Source organism: Falco cherrug, chromosome 2, assembly GCF_023634085.1.
Source record: "Falco cherrug isolate bFalChe1 chromosome 2, bFalChe1.pri, whole genome shotgun sequence".
NCBI lineage: Eukaryota > Metazoa > Chordata > Aves > Falconiformes > Falconidae > Falco > Falco cherrug.
Window position 1 is genome coordinate 102,862,564 of NC_073698.1, and position 16,122 is coordinate 102,878,685.

Sequence of the window (16,122 nt, forward strand, 5' to 3'; positions counted from 1 at the left end):
TGATTATTTAATTGCATTGTAATGCAGATAATTATTCTTGGCAGGGAGGGAATGGAAATAATTAAACCCTTGGCTGTGGAAAAAAAAACCAAACTTGAATGATACATAAAATTCTTCACCAACTGACGTACATTAGCTGGATATACTTTTGATGTAACCAGTGTTTCATGAATTCATGTTACAACAGCATGTATGGGACAAATTGCTTATTACTGCATCTAGTTTTACTCTCATTTCACTCTCCTGCCTTTTTTTTGAGTTGTTTTTCATCTTCCTAAGCATATGTGTTTTAAAGCAAGTGCTGCTCCGTGACTTCCTCCCCATTGTTCAGTCCCCTTTGTGATGAAACTGCTGTTGGATGCTTCTGTTAAAATCGGCAATAATTCATTGGCTTTATGTTATCAGTAACTTTTGCAGACTAGAGACCTCTCTTGAAACTCGTTATCTCAGCTAAGTTTAATCTTTTATTTTTGGCTTGGCTTTAATAGCGAAGCATTGTCACAATGCAGTCCCTGGGGAGAAAACCAAACTGTGTTTCTTCCCCAAGTGCTGTGATGCTTGAGGCTTCCAGTACAAACTCGATGGGAAGGGAGAAAGCTGAATTGTTTCTTTCTCTTGGTGTAATATGCAATACGTAAGTGACACTTGGTTGCTTACCTGGAGATCTCAGAATAGACTCACCAGCAGTTTCTAGCCCACCTTTCATTCCCTGGAAATCTTTTCTAGCACCATCCTAGTGAAAATATAGTTGCAGTGTTGGGTGAAGCTTAGTTTTCACATGGCAGCATAGCCTAGAGGTGCTTCAAGTAAATCAGCTGGAGAAGTTTTCATCATTTAGTTATAAGAGCTGTTAACTTTGGGAGGGGCAAAATTCCCTGTCAGAGGCTGCCATGAGAGCTGAAGGTGGAAGATCTGTATAAACACACAAGACAGGCAGGTGAGCATGTCGGAGGTGAACACTTCTGAACGTTTGTGTGAGAGGTGAAATGGTGTGCAATAACTTTGTTACTGTCCCTTGCTTCACTGGGTTTTTTTTGTGCTTTTTCCTACCAATGGATGCCGTGCTGAACACCTGAGCAGAACGATGTTGCAGGGTTGGAAATTGGCATGCAGGCCTTACCGGCTCAGGGTTACTTGTCATAATGAGCATTTTAAAACATAAGGAACTCCTGAAGTGTTTATAAAACTGAGATTTGTGTAGGTGGGAGAGACCCCCAGGTTTGAGAGGAGGCATGGACAGTAACTGTTGGAGAGCCCCACCAGCACCAGTCCGGACCAAAGGAGCCTGAGAGGCTTTGTGTGTTTCTTGGGTTTCATCCTCTCTTATCAATCAGCCTTATAAAAACTAAATTACAACAATGCTTTCTTGAATTAATTTCTTACCTTACTATTCTTAATTTAGGAATGTCCCCTGGATTAAAATAGATTCCATAAAATCAAGGCTATGAGAACTGATCTCTTCCAGGCACCTTTTTCAGCAGGTGCCTTGGGAATGCTCTTGTGTTCAGTCATGGGGCACAGGCAAGAAGGGCAGCGTGGTGCATCTTGCTACCAGGTTTTGATTTGCTGCTTGACTCTGGTGTAAGTAACAAAGGGCTTTGTGTTACATAGGCTTGCTGTAGAGGGCTGCATAGAGAAATGGGGAGAAATCAGAAAATGACTTACCAGAAATACTCTTCTTAACTACCTATTATTTAGTATAATTAGCTGTTTTGGACCAGGAACAGATTTTTAACTTGATGGATTTTGGCTTTTTCCTGCAAACTTTGTTGTAGTCTGAATGATTGCAGAGAAAAACAGTATGTAGAAGAACACACTGCAATATGTCCTTAATGCAGCAGCTGTAGGGTTTTGGCCAACCATCTGAAAAAATTATGTTTTCCTTTTTTTAATGTTAGAATTAACTGCCAGTCACTGTGTGTGTGACATTCACTCTTGGGTAAATGGAAGTAACAATGCTGTGAAGCATATGCTTGCAGAACTGAGTGAAGGGAAATCTTTTAGTCATACGCTTGTTAATAGGGGTGTCTTGCTCAGGTACTGTGAAAAGGCCCAGCAGAAGCTCTAAATGTAGGATATAGGTAACCATATCAAAAAGTGCTCCTAGGCTTGACTGTTGTGTTTTTGGCCATCATCTCTGCAGAAAAGCCTCCGTCAATGTTAGCTGGTTTTGTGGGTTGTGCAGTAAGAGTAATTTCTTGACAAGCAGGCAGCTGCCAGTTTTCATAGGAAGAAGTGCCATAGCAGGTCAGCTGCTTACTTTCTTCAGAAATGAAATATCAAATGGCAACAAAACTTGAATTAGGGGTATATTTATAGAAGGAGCAGGGAGATAACACAAAGGCTGTCTCAACAATGAGTCTATTCTCCTGTTAAAACTTCACAGTGTCACTGCAAGTCTCACCGGTACCGTGCTGAAAGTGGAATGTATAAAATTGCTGCTTATTACTCAAGGTGAGAGGCTTTCAGTTTAAACACCAGGACTGCACTGTGGTAGCAAGCACTTGCCTTCAGACATTAAATAATTCAATGTCCTCCTCCCCTGATCTAAACTGTTTAAAAAGGTGTTATTTCCAATCTGGTTGTTTACAGAAAGTTAATTTGAAAGCTCAGTGTTATATCTCCAGCTAAGATGCAACAGACAAATCCATTAACCTACTATCCTTGCTTTAAGGACACTCTTAACAGAGTTCAACTTGACAAGCTGAGTATTTGAATTATTCATGATCATGATCTAAATGCTTTAGTTCTGTTTACAGTGTCTGTTAATTGCTCCAGTATTTCTTTATGATTAGAAACATTTAGCTGGCCTAATCAATAAGATGAAGTGCGGTGCTGAGCAGTTCATTAGTGTGCCCCTGTCTGCTCGAAATATAGAAAGCTAAATGTGATCATGACTTGCTCTGGTAATATTATTAAGCTGGGAGATGTCGTATTTTTTTCTGAAGGGAATGAGATAATAAGTAGACAGTCATAGGTTGTCATGTTAAGAGTTAAATTGATAGTACTCCAAGTAAACAGCCACTTTTATCCCCCCCCCAGCTTTAGCTGTCATCTTGGCTATGGATACCAAACAGTTCCCTATTATAAAGCCACAAGGCAAGATCTCCATAAATTTACAATGTATGATGTTGAGTGAAAAAAAATTTTAAATGTGCCACAGTATGACTGCTGTGTACTTTATTAATTTAATAGAGATCTCAGTTGGAGAAGCTGACTGTGAATAGAGTTCACATTCACACATTGCCTGTGGAATGACTTGCTTCTGGTTTTATTAAAATTTTGATAGGGCTGTGTTGGATCTATAGGGGAGGGAAATTCATTAATTTGGAAGATTTTTTTTGCAATTATGTGTTATAGATGTGTCATGTTTGAGATGCTCTCCAGAGTTTCTGAAGATGTTAGAAGGAGTAAGCGTGTGATAGTTTTATTGATCAAGACAAGCCAGACAAGGTGTCATCCCAGTTACTGGAAAATTCTCTCATTACCTAGTGGAAAGACAGTGATGGCTTACTGTTGCATTGTACAGAGTTTATTCATTCCACAGGAGAAGAGAAACTGAAATAGTAAAGGGAAATTTCTGCCAGCAGTGTTCATGCTTTATTTTTAAGCTAAATTGTGGTAACATGTTAACATCTTAAAGCAGGCAGGAAAATATTCTCTCCTCCTCTCTAAAAAAAAATACAAAAAAATAAATACTTGGTTTAATTATGGCATTTTAACTTAGAGTTGTAAGGTAATGCGTTAGGGTAGTTAGGTGTTGACTTCTGCAGTGTTTCTTGGTGTGATACTTTTTATTACTGTAGGCATATAAAATTCACGAAGGTTTTTTGTGTTTGTTTAAACATGCTCCTTTGGAGCATGAGGGGCAATGGAGAGCTGTTGGCTTTTCCCTTGAAAAACCTAACGCAACGAGGACATTTGGTTTTTTGTGGTGTTTCTTATATGGTAAAACTGAAGTGAGTACTTTTAGCTTATACCTTCTGAGGCTGGCTGCACCAGAGGGAAGAGGACTGAAAGAGCTCTTTATTTGTCTTAATGCTGTGGTTCCACAGGAGGCATTTAAACCAATGTTGAGGTTTGTGGGGGAGGAAGATTTAGTTGGTTTATAAATGCAGGTAGGAAGCTCCCAGATGTTCCAGGATTGCATTTAATTTGGAACTGGTTGAGGGCAGCTCTGGTGTTTGGCTCCGTACCCAAGGGGTGATTGGGCACAGGAGGAGGGAGGGAGCGGGGTGCTGAGGGCAGCGTGCCTCAGGAGGCGGTGGGGAGGCACGCCAGGCAGCCTGTCTTAAGCGTGGGTACTTTAATGTTAGGTGGTATTCTTAATACTTTGCTGTGGGCTAGACCTTCAGTAGTCCCATTTTGGTACCACGCCAGCCACTGTATTTTAAGGTTCATTCAAAGCACAGCATAGGTGGAAGCTGGTGCTTTTAACCCACCATCTTTACAAGGAATGATACTAAAGGAAGTAGAGAGGGGCTTGAAAAAAGGGTACATTGTGGCGTGTTGGTGTTTGTTTGTTTGTGGGGTTTTGTTGTTGTTTGGGTGGGGTTTGTGGGGTTTTTTTTAGAAAATGCTTGAGGAAAACTTAATTTTTTTTTAATTGTTAGCGAACCCTTCCCCTTGGTATGCCAAGTAGGTATGGAAAATTAAATTTCTGTAATTACGCCTCAGGTATGCATGTTGTTCTAGGTTGAGCCCAAGTTGATAGGAGGACAGTTTTGGGCCTCAAAACAGTTTGATTACAGCTTTAAAATCTGTGTTCTGGATTTCTGTGAAGACTTAATTTACATTTCTCAAATCTGCCTGAATCAAACAATTTCAGTCTTGTTGCCATGGGTGGGTAAGTGTAGGATTTGGTTCAGACTTGCTTGAGCTGTTCCTGCTTTGGATGGACTCTTAAGACACAAGATCAAAACTTTTTTTTTTCCCCTTATCCTTCCAGGTGCCTGCTGATGGAAACGCTGGGTTGCTGGCAGAGCCTCAAATCGCCATGTTCTGTGGGAAACTCAACATGCACATGAACGTGCAGAATGCAAAGTGGGAATCCGACCCCTCTGGCACCAAGACCTGCATTGGGACAAAGGAAGGGATTCTCCAGTACTGCCAGGAAGTAAGTTGTGTCCTCGGGGACAGCTATGGTGGTTGTTCTTCTGAAGCGTGAAGCAGGCATGTGCTGGAGAGCTGAGTCTGTAGGGACCTTCCCCTGTCTCTTTTTCCCCTCTCCTCTGCTCCATTGCCTTTTTGTCCTTTTTAAAGAAGCTCTTTCCAGAGCCTGTTAAAACAGCTTCAAAAATTTGTTGCGGGGGGTGGTCACTGGGACTCTTGAAAGTCAGCTGTAACATGTCTTCTGTCATCCTGACATGATACTGAAGTACACTGGGACAGTCCAGAGTTACTAGTCTCTGCTGCACACTGAACCATTCAGAGTTTCTTAATAGGAAAAGCTTGCCCTACAGATGAAGTCACAGTGACTGATTTCATATTTGAGAGCAGAAACTTATTACCCACTCACTTAGGTCCTAAGAACAGATTGTGGATCTAATTTTGTTTTGTTTCCATGCTGTGATAGCGTGATAACCTCGTACCAGTGTGTGACAATTTGAAAAGAAAATGTGGGTTTCATGCCATGAAACAAGAGGACATGGCTTGAGTTGCTTCAGTCCTTATGTCTTTCTATAACATCTCTGCCTTTTTTTTCTTTTTTTTTTTAAAAAAAAAGCAGTATATCTTGCTTCCTAAATGTCAAATCAGTTTCTGTGAAAATGCCTCTTTAGAAAGCAAGATAATTCACTCTTCAGATCTCTGTTGCCTTAGCATTCTTCATTCCTGTACTTTAATCCATTGATTGTTCCTTCTATTTCTTGCAGTGTGTTGTTCAGTTTTTTCTGTGTTTGGGTTTTATGGTCTAGGATATTCATTTTAAGGAAGATACTGTAATGGCTATTAAAATTGATTCTTCACCAGTAGCGTTGTCTTTTTATTAAGAGTATTAGTTTGAAATTCATAATATTTTTGTTTACCGTTAACAAAAATACCAAACCTAACCTCTGTAAGGTTTCAGAGGTTTCTTCTGGTTTTCTGTTTTCTCCTTTGATTTATCTAAATAGAGTTGATTTATGCATAGTGGAATTATTGAGGGTGAGGAAAGGAGTAAGAAGATGGAGGTAGAGAATCAGTGAGTAAAAGTCCACAAGGTAGTAAGTCTCTTTATATGAAGTTATAGGAAGAAATTTACAGGAAGTAAGAGTAGAAAGTTTGGAGGGTTTTAAGGCATAAATAAATAGCTCAGTAGGATGGCAGGCCAGTTACAAATGCTGCAGGTAAGGAACAGTTCCAGAACAAGGACTCAGAGCTGTAAATCTCAGCTGAATGTAAAGTGACTGAAATTTTGGGTAGCATTAAAAAAAAATAAAAATAAAATAAAAAAAAAATAATCCAAACAAAAAAAACCCCAAACAAACACACACACACACACACACACAAAAAAAAAACCCAACAAAAAAAACCCCCACTAAAAACCCACCCAGGAAAAAAAGGTCCACAAAACCAAAGCCCAAAACAAACAAAGCAAGCCCCAACACAAAACCAAACAAACCCCACCCTCTTAAGAATAAAGGGAAGAGGAAAGCCAAAGCCGTCAGAAGGTGGTAGCAATGTATTGTTAGGTGACAAAGGGAATAATAAAAATTTTGACTGCATATGAGGAAAAATTTTGACTGCATATGAGGAAAAATTTTGCCATGACAGTGGCCATGCGGTGGTACAGGCACCCAGACAGGCTGTGGAGTCCTAATACTTCAAGACTGGAAGAGCCAAACCAGGGAAGGGTCTGAGCAACGGAGTCTGGCTGAGATGTAAGCCCTGGCTGGAGCAGAGGAAGGTCTGGATGCCCTCTGTAGGTCCCTTTTAACCTGATGATTTATTTTTTTAATCTGGAATTTTCTCCTGACTGGAGAAACAGAGGAGACTTTCTGTTACTTGAGTTTTTAAGAGTAAATATTTAAACTCCAGTGTGGTGATAGCCTTGATTTGTGTGCTTGGCAGTTAATCAGCTTACTATTAGATGATAGTGTCACGACTTTACAGTGTCTCTTTAGCTACAGTTAAAAGTATAGCTTAGGGGGTTCTGCTCTGTCATGGGGCAACGTGCTGGCAGGTCTGCTCCCTAAAAATGGGACGGGCATCTTACTGATTTTAGTTAATCTATGTTATTACATGTATGTGATTAAGCAGTGTGCATTAACTTCAAGTAAGCAGTTCTGCTGTGGTGTGTTTAAACATGGGAATCTAGCTAAAAATAACGCTTTCCTTGGCTGTGCTCACCAGTATGCTTTCTGTTTGTTTGTGGGAAACTGCTGATGTCCTGGCTGTCCTGTTCTATCCTTACCCAACACACACCTGAGCTGCGCAACACAGATGGCTGTAGGACACTGGTAGAGAAGGGGCAAGGTGGTCTGGGAGCAAGTACCTGTGGCAGCACCGGCGTGCTCTATCAGCAGCTGGTTTGGGCATGGGGAAGACTTGTGTGAGACCCTAATTTTTAATGCTGGTAATAAATTCAGAAATAGAAAGTACTAGGAAGGTCAGGTCTGCTGACAGCAAGTTAAAAGAAAAAAGCCACATGGAAGTTGATCCAGCCCAGCAGCATGGAAAGAGGCTCCCAGTTCTGCACGACTCTTCCCCCATAGCCCTCCCTGCTTCCCCATGCCTCTGCAGCCAGGTCTGTATGGACTTGGGCTTTGGCCAGGGAAGGGCACTATTGCTTTACTTCTGTTAAACTTTCCCATGACCTGACAAGAGAAACAGATTGGATAAAAGCACCCACTTCTACCAAAGAAATGAATCTGTAGAGAAGTGCTAGTAAATGCAGCTCAAACTAGTTCCTTGTTGCTTGATCCTCTGATTATGCGTAGTGTCCTGTGGGTAACAAGTGAGGTGGTTTTCCCCTTGCCTTCTGCGAGTCAGCACTTGCTATCAGGGAATGGGACAAATTTGCATTTTTGCGTTAGCAGGAAGCAGTAAGCACCAAGGCTGAGATGTGGTACCTCTTGCATTGGAATAGTATGCAGGTAAATTCTCAATTTAGATTACTTTTGCCATATACAACCTTTCCCTTCCTTCCTTTTCACTCTTGTTCATGATGCTTTTTTCCCCAAAAGAACTGCTTCTTCTTGGGGTGGCTTGGTTTTTTTTCCTGGTATAAGCAGAGGCTGAGCATATAGGCTCTGCTAATCAAGCAGACAAGTACTCTTCCTGAATCTATGTTCTTTATGCTCCCTGGCACCGTGGCAGCTTCCTTGGTTCTTTGGTCTTGCTGTAGCAGCAGCTGTCAGTACCACTCTGCTGAGGTACTGGGTTTTTTTTTTCCCCAGCTCTGAGCAGAGCCCTGAAATGACAGGGAGCAAGAGAAGGCAAGGTATTTATTTTTCTTTTCCCTCCCTGCACCTCTAATGAGAAATCTGTCTGTCCTGGGTTTTGTTGCAGATACCTTATGTGGCTCTGTGCCACGCATTGTGATTATGGCTGTAATGCAAGAGGTGATGCTCTACTGCAGTAAATCCTGTAGAGCTAGCCTATGTACCTAGTTCATCCTACACCAGGGAAAGAACAGAAGGGACATACTGAAAGGAGCCAACTCAAGGAGCAAGTGCAGTGGAGGTCTCGCTCTGTGGCTCCTTGGCTCTAAAATAATTACAGAGTTAGTATATTTTATCAGGAGACTCCACTTCCTTCACTGTTAATCCATAATGTTACTACATTCATTCTCTGGCTTTGTTTTCTTCTTTAAAGGTATCTTTCAGAAGATGCAAAATAGTATCTCCCCCTTCAGCAGAGCTTACAAGTAGGTGCATTCCTTTGCCTCCTTGTAAGCTCTTTTTAAAAAGAGCTTTTCTTGACAATGCAAGGCTTGATGCCTGGGTGGTGGGCACAGCACTGGCCTGGAAGGTTCGTGGAGTACAGAAGGATTTATATTTCTCCTTCAGAGAAGATGTTCTGGGAGCCTTGTATCTTGAGATTCTCATCATTGCCTCTCCTCATCCGCTGCCAGTGTAGGTGGATTTTGAAGTCTTGATGCAGGAGGTATCGGTAGAGGAGCATTGCAGGGGCAGAAAGAGAGGAATGGGGAATAAGCAGAACCGCCTACATGTTTTAAAGATTTATGTCGCTGCTTGTTGCTTCGCTGCTTTTGAGTGGGAGCTCAGTGCAGCACAGGAACTGTCTGAATTTATATTTGGATGACACGTCACACAGTTTAAAGATGACAAAGCTGAGACTGTACATTGCTTATTTGAAAGGAAATCAAGATACTTGAATGCTGCCTTCTAACTTCCTTGACTTCAGTTAAACTCTGCTACTGAAGTCACAAGAAGTGGTTCTGAAAACACAGCACATCCATTTCCTCTGCCTTCAAACCTGCATGTTCTTCATGCAGTGCTCAGCCTAAGCTGGTGGCTTTTCTTTTTTTTTTTTTTTAAATACAGCAAAATCAAGCTTTTTTTTGGGTAGAATGAGATGCTGGTTAGAGAAGTACAATTTACTAGTGGTTTCTTTTTAATGTCAAACTAGCTAGCAGGTTGCTATATTAATTGTACTTATTACTGCAAAGTAGAATGACATGGGCTTGATATGCAAACAGCTGTCAAATGGAATGCTGCAGTTTCTAGAAGAACGTTGCATTAATGTAAAGGGAGTGGTTACACCTGTGTGTGCCAGCATCGTTAAGGTGTTGTGAGTGTACCAGCTGACACTTCAGATCAAGCCATTGGTCGATCTAGTCGTGCTGCTGACACTGCAGTACCAGCTGTTTCAGAGGGATGTTGGAAAAACCCTGCTATACACAATTACTGGATAACTAGCCCTCTGGGGGAAGCGTCTTCCTAACAGCCCCTGATGAGTGGTTTGCTGATGTCCAAAAACAGGTGGGGACCGCTGCTCCTGGGTTTTGCTTTTTGTTGTTGTGTGGAAGAAACCAGGTACCTGCACCCACACATGTTCAAGTGCCAGGGTGACACATTACTGTTGAAGGAAAGCATGTTTCAGAGACGATCAGCTCCTTGACTTGCTGAACAGTTTTCATAAAACTGCCCTTTGGCAAAGTATGTGTTTTCAGAGTCACATGAATATGCAGAGTAGGAAGATACTTTAGGTGTGCTTAGTTCCCTGCTTAAACAGAATGAGTGTTCAGATAGAAGATATTGGTATATGTTTTATTATATTAGCAATTTTGAACAGATACTATGTGCTGAATTTTATGTCTAGTAATTAGGATACATTATACGAGTTCCTTGAAGGACTGAAGCTATTTTGCCATCTGTGCTGAACTCAGTGTCCAAAATTAATTGTAAAAACAACACTTAGAACTGGCAAAAAATTAGTCTTGTCTGATGAATGTGGTTTTCCCCCCACTTAGTTTAATTTGAAGGTGCTCATCTCCATTTTAAGTGTGCATGGAACTGTGGGGTGTTTGTGGGGTTTTTGTTGCATTTGGTTGGGGGGTTTTTTGTTGGTTGTTTTTTTTTTTTTTTTTTCTCCAAAGAACAAACCAAAACTATAGTAAAACTAGTTTGGGTCTGGATATTACATGTATGATTGAGCAGATGGAGTATAAACCTGGGACCCCAGAGATTGAGCTGCGTCTTGTAATCAGCAGCTGGCTCACCATGGAATCTTTGGCTAGATGCTTAGAATAACTTTCAGATACAGAGTGCTTGTTGGCTTTGGCAGGTGTTACACATGGCATCGCTGAAACCACCACATCATGACTGCTTGGCTTTTGTAAAGTCATGACATGTCTGCTTTCTTTGTAAACATCATTGAGATCCATGAGCATCTTGCCTTGGATGCGTACTTGTTACGGAAGTCCTCCCCAGAAATAAAAAAATGAATTATAAATGCATGCTGCTATGCTTTTAACTATATCTGTGTTACATGAAGCAGAAAATGGTAGGATAAATTCAGATAACAGGTAATTCATTATATCTGTAAAAAAACCAGTGTTGACACTTCTAATCTCTAATCATAATACTTCCAAAAATTATGTTCTTGTCATTTTCTCAAGTCTTCTGTGTTTATGCCGTGTGTTTACATAAGTTGCTGGTGAAGCCCAAAGCCGCTTCTTAGCCAGGTCCAGTATAAGCTGGAATGTGACCATAATAAGGTTTGACATAAATTCAGGCCACAACCCCCAGCTTTAAAGCAGTCTTCAGGTCCTCTATTTTGTACATGGGCCAAAACAGCCAACAAATGACTGCCCCATCTTCATTTTTATTTACTTCCTCAGCTTCCTACTGCCACAGTCTCCAATAATCCCTCTGTGCTTGTTGCTCTGGGGCCCATGCCAGGCAGAATCAGGCAGAACTGATGGCAGTGGTTCCCTCCCTCTCTAGTCTTTGTCCTTGTTAAGAGGTCCTGAAGATTTGTTAAAGGTTTTGTTGAACTGCCAGCGATGCCGATGATTTAAAAAAAAAAAAATAGTTTTGCCTTCTCTTTAGAGAATTTGAGATGAGATGAAAATGGTCTTGCTGCTTTGATAATGGTTTCTCTCCATGTTACCTTGTCACTTTCATCCTAATGTGAATTGTTTTTAATCTAGGCTGCATAATGTGCTCTTTCCAGTTTCTCAAACCAAATAGCCACTGTATTGAAGAAAAGAAATTAATTTTAAACCTGTGCTACTCTAAATTCAACAGCCTAAAAAGCCATACATTTTGCTCTGAGAAACTTGCTCAGGAAAATAACCTATTTAATGAAACAGCATGGAAAACATACAGATTTTTGGCAGCACAGACAGTCCTTAAAAACAAATGACATTTTCAAGAGAAATGTGTGTTGGTATATTCTGAGATGTGTGCAGTCATGCTTAAAAGCTTGGGTGCATGGTATCTTAGCACTCTTCACATTGGTTGTTAAGGTTTTTTGTTCTACTTAGGTTTTGGTCCACAGCAAAAGTTGAATTGGTTCACTCTGTCTGCCAGTGCTTAAATCTCATTTGCTTCAATGAAGGCTTAGATTTTAGAAATGCAGAGTCTTCTATTGATGGTATATTTATCTTGCAGTTAAACCTTAGTATGCTCACCATATAACCTTCTTGAGAAAGAAGCCTGGGCTTTTTAGCCTAGACTGTAGTTTATAATTTAATGTATTTCAAATCAAGTGACTTATAAACGGGGAGCATATGTTGCAAGATAATGTCTGCTTTTTCTTTTGTTGATAATAAAATGGCCCTCTCTGTTCTTCCCTACACAGACCTTTTTTTGTATGTCTTGAAAAGAAATTAAATGAAAAATATCGGGATCTCAGTATGCTGTTGCTTTTATGATAAATTTTTCAACTCCTTTTGAAGTAACATGTTTTTCTCGTGGAAGGAAGGTGCTTCTGCTTTGAAGTTGAGGGAGGGAACAGAATGAAAACGGGTGAGGATTGCCTGCATAAATATATATTTAGGTAAATGTGTATTGCAGTGTTTAATGAAGCTGCAATGCTGCATTTTCCCCTAGATTAATTTTGAATTTCAGAGATATGATGGACTAGACGAATGGCTCAACTTAAGCAGCGGGTTCCACCGGCGTAGTCTTTATGCCAGGAATTATTGTTTCTTCTGTTCTCTTAAATACAGGAATGCCAGGGCTGTGTGCAGGGTAGTGCTGCTGCCTTTTTTGGTTCACAGTTGAACTAGGAGACAACCATTTAGCATGTGATCAGGATGTCAAAAGACACCTGCCAAACTGGAGATAAAACAGACAAGAAGAAAATGTGTTACATTATCATCAGCATGCTGTGCTCTGTGCTTGCAGTTACAGACCTTAAGGTTACAAAAGAACTGGCTAACCGCGCTTGCACAAGTCTCTGGATGCCTAGGGGAGAACAGTGAAGCTTGACTTGCCCAACTCTTGGCATTACTGAAGCCCAAGAAACTTCTGAGGGCTGTGTAGTGTTGGATGTGATCTGTAGAGATGTTACCTCTCCTGCATCCGTGCTGTTGTATAGAAGGTGCCCTGAGGAACTCTACTGCTGCATTACACCATTCCTTTTTCCTTCTTACATAGTTATTGAAGTAAGTTGTCTGCTGTTTTCTTTAGATAGGTCTCCCAAACCTAGAATCATTTAGGTTGGAAAAGACTCTTGAGATAATAAAGTCCAACCATTAACCCAGGACTGCCAGGTCCATCACTAAACCATGTCCCTAAGTGCCACATCTCTGTGTTGTTGGGTTTTTAACACCTTCACGGATGGCGATTCCACCGCCTCGCCTGGGCAGTCTGTTCCAATGCTTGACCACCCTTTCGGTGAAGAAATTTTTCCTAATATCCGGTCTAAACCTCCACTGGCTTATGTTGAGGATGTTTCCTCTTGTCCTGTCGCTAGTTATCTGGGAGAAGAGACTGACCCCCACCTGCCCACAGCCTCTCTGCAGGTAGTTGCAGAGTGGGATTCAGTCTCCTGAGCCGCCTCCTCTCCAGAGGGAACAACGCCGGCTCCCTCAGCCGCTCCTCGTAAGCCTTGTGCTCCAGAGCCTCCACCAGGTGAGCTGCCCTTCCCTGCACACGCTCCAGCGCCTCTACGTCCCTCTTGAAGTGCAGGGCCCAAAACTGAACACAGTATTCAAGGTGTGGCCTGACCAGTGCCGAGCACGTGCGGACAATCACTGCCCTAGTCCTGTGGCCACACGATTTCCGATACAAGCCAGGATGCCGTTGACTGCCTTGGCCGCCTGGGCACACTGCTGGCTCGTGTTCAGCCGGTTATCGACCAGGACCCCCCAGGTCCTTTCCTGCTGGGCAGCTTCCCAGCCACTCTGCCCCAAGCCTGTAGCGCTGCATGGGGCTGCTGTGACCCAGGGGCAGGAACTGGCACTTCTCCTTGTTGACCCCCATGCAGTTGGCCTCAGCCCATCGATCCAGCCTGTCCAGATCCCTCTGCAGATCCTTCCTACCGTTAAGCAGACCAACACTCCTGCCCAACTTGGTGTCATCTGCAAACTCAGTGAGGGTGCACTCAATCCCCTCATCCAGGTCATTGATAAAGATATTAAACAGGACTGGCCCCAGTGCTGAGCCCCGGGGAGAACACCACTTGTGACCAGTCGCCTGCTGGATTGTGCCTTTGTTTACCACCACTCTTTGGGCCTGGCCATCCATCCAGCTTTTTACCCAGCATAGAGTACACCTGCCCAAGGCATGAGCAGCCAGTTTCTCCAGCAGAATGCTGTGGGAGATGGTGTCAAAGGCTTTACTAAGGTCCAGATAGCCAACATCCACAGCCTTTCCCTCATCTTCTAAGCGGGTCATCTTGTCATAGAAGGAGATCAGGTTGGTTAAGTAGGACCCGTCTTTCACAAACCCATGTTGGCTGGGCCTGATCCCCTGGTTATCCTGTACACACTGTGTGATGGCACTCTGGATGATGTACTCCATAACCTTCCCTGGCACCAAGGTCAGACTGACAGCCCTGTACTTGCCCAGATCCTCCTTTCGGCCCTTCTTGTCAATGGGCATCACACTGGCTAACCTCTGCTCTTCTGGGATCTCCCCGGTTAGCCAGGACTGTTGATAAATGATGGAGAGTGGACTGGTGAGCTCCTCTGCGAGCCTCCTCAATACCCTCGGGTGGATCCCGTCCGGCCCCATAGACTTGTGTGTGTCTAAGTGGAGTGGCAGGTCACTAACCTTTCCCTCCTGGACTGTGAGGACTTCATTCTGCTCCTTGTCCCTGTCTTCCAGCTCAGGGGGCTGAGTACCTTGAGGGTGACTGGTCTGACTATTAAAGACCGAGGCAAAGAAAACATTAAGTACCTCAGCCTTTCCCTCAACCTTCATGGCAATATTCCACCCTGCATCCAATAAAGGATGCAGATTACCCTTGTCCCTCCTTTTGTTTCTAATGTATTTTTAAAAACACTTTTTGTTACCTTTTACAGCAGAGGCCAGCCTGAGTTCTAGCTGGCCTTTCGCCTCTCTAAGCTTCGCCCTGCAAAACCTCGCGATCTCCTTATAGTCCTCTGGAGCTCCCTGCTCCTTCTTCCAAAGGTGGCAAACTCTCCTTTTTCCCTGAGTTCCAGCTAAAGCTCGCTGTTTGGCCAGGCCCACTTAAAGATATTCTTCCCCACCCAATAATACCTTTAAGTATTTATGTATTTACACCTAATATAAATTAGGTATATTTGTATGCCTATATGTGTTTATATACCTGCACATTTAAACACTTCCTTCTTGAAGAATGTCCAGCCCTCCTGGACCCCGTGGCCCTTCAGGCCTGCCTCCCAAGGGACTCTGTCAACCAGTCTCATAAATGGGCCAAAGTCTGCCCTCTGGAAGTCCAAGGTAGCCATTCTGCTGACCCCCTCCTTACTTCCCTGAGAACTGAAAATTCCTGTCATCTCCTTATCTCTATGCCCAAGACATCCCCTGGCTACTACATCACCCACTAGTCCTTCCCTCTCCTCAAACAGCAGGCCCAGCGGGGCACCTTCCCTAGTTCACTCACTGACCGGCTGTGTTAGGAAATTACCTTCCACACACTCCAGGAACCTCTTAGGCCGTTTCCTATCTCCTGTGTTGTATTTCCAGGGGATTTCTTGTATTTCCAGTGGACATCTTAACACTGTAGCTCTGAGGTGGACTGGTAGCAGCTATTCCTTAAAAAATACTATAAGCCTAAGAGTTACTAATCATGAAGTGCAATGATTACCTTAAGTTTTTTGAAAAAGTCTGTTACAAATACACAGCTGTTGCATATATTCCTCCCTTTTAAGGAGGAAATGTCCATGCTAGTCTACCTTTCTTTTTTCCCTCCAGATTTTCAGACCATGCTTGCATGGACACTTCAGTCTGGCACAAATCTCTCCCACCTTTTGCTAAAGGTCACCCTGGGTCCTCTTTAACTCCTGGCACTTTCCACTGTGATGCAGTTTTTATTCATAGGGGGGATGTTTTCAGAGACAGGTCAGTTCCTTGATGCAGCTTCTGTGTTAGCAGTGGCTCTTGGAGAGTTAGCAGTAAATGGACAAGAGATGCAATAACACAGGAATTGCCCCCTGGAAGTGTCAAACTGGAGTCCAATTAAAGGCACTGAAACCACAGCCCTGGCGTCTTCAGGGTTACTCTGCCAGATGGATGG

At 42.7% G+C, this 16,122-nt stretch overlaps 1 protein-coding gene across 2 annotated transcripts in view; it reads left to right on the forward strand.

Annotated features, from left to right (window-relative positions):
* APP (amyloid beta precursor protein) overlaps positions 1-16,122 on the forward strand; it is a 229,420-nt gene that overhangs the window by 42,333 nt on the left and 170,965 nt on the right. For both annotated transcript variants that reach the window (XM_055701097.1, XM_055701098.1), the window contains exon 2: positions 4,949-5,116. In XM_055701097.1, coding sequence (XP_055557072.1) covers positions 4,949-5,116 — 168 coding nt within the window. The remainder of the gene's footprint in view (positions 1-4,948; positions 5,117-16,122) is intronic.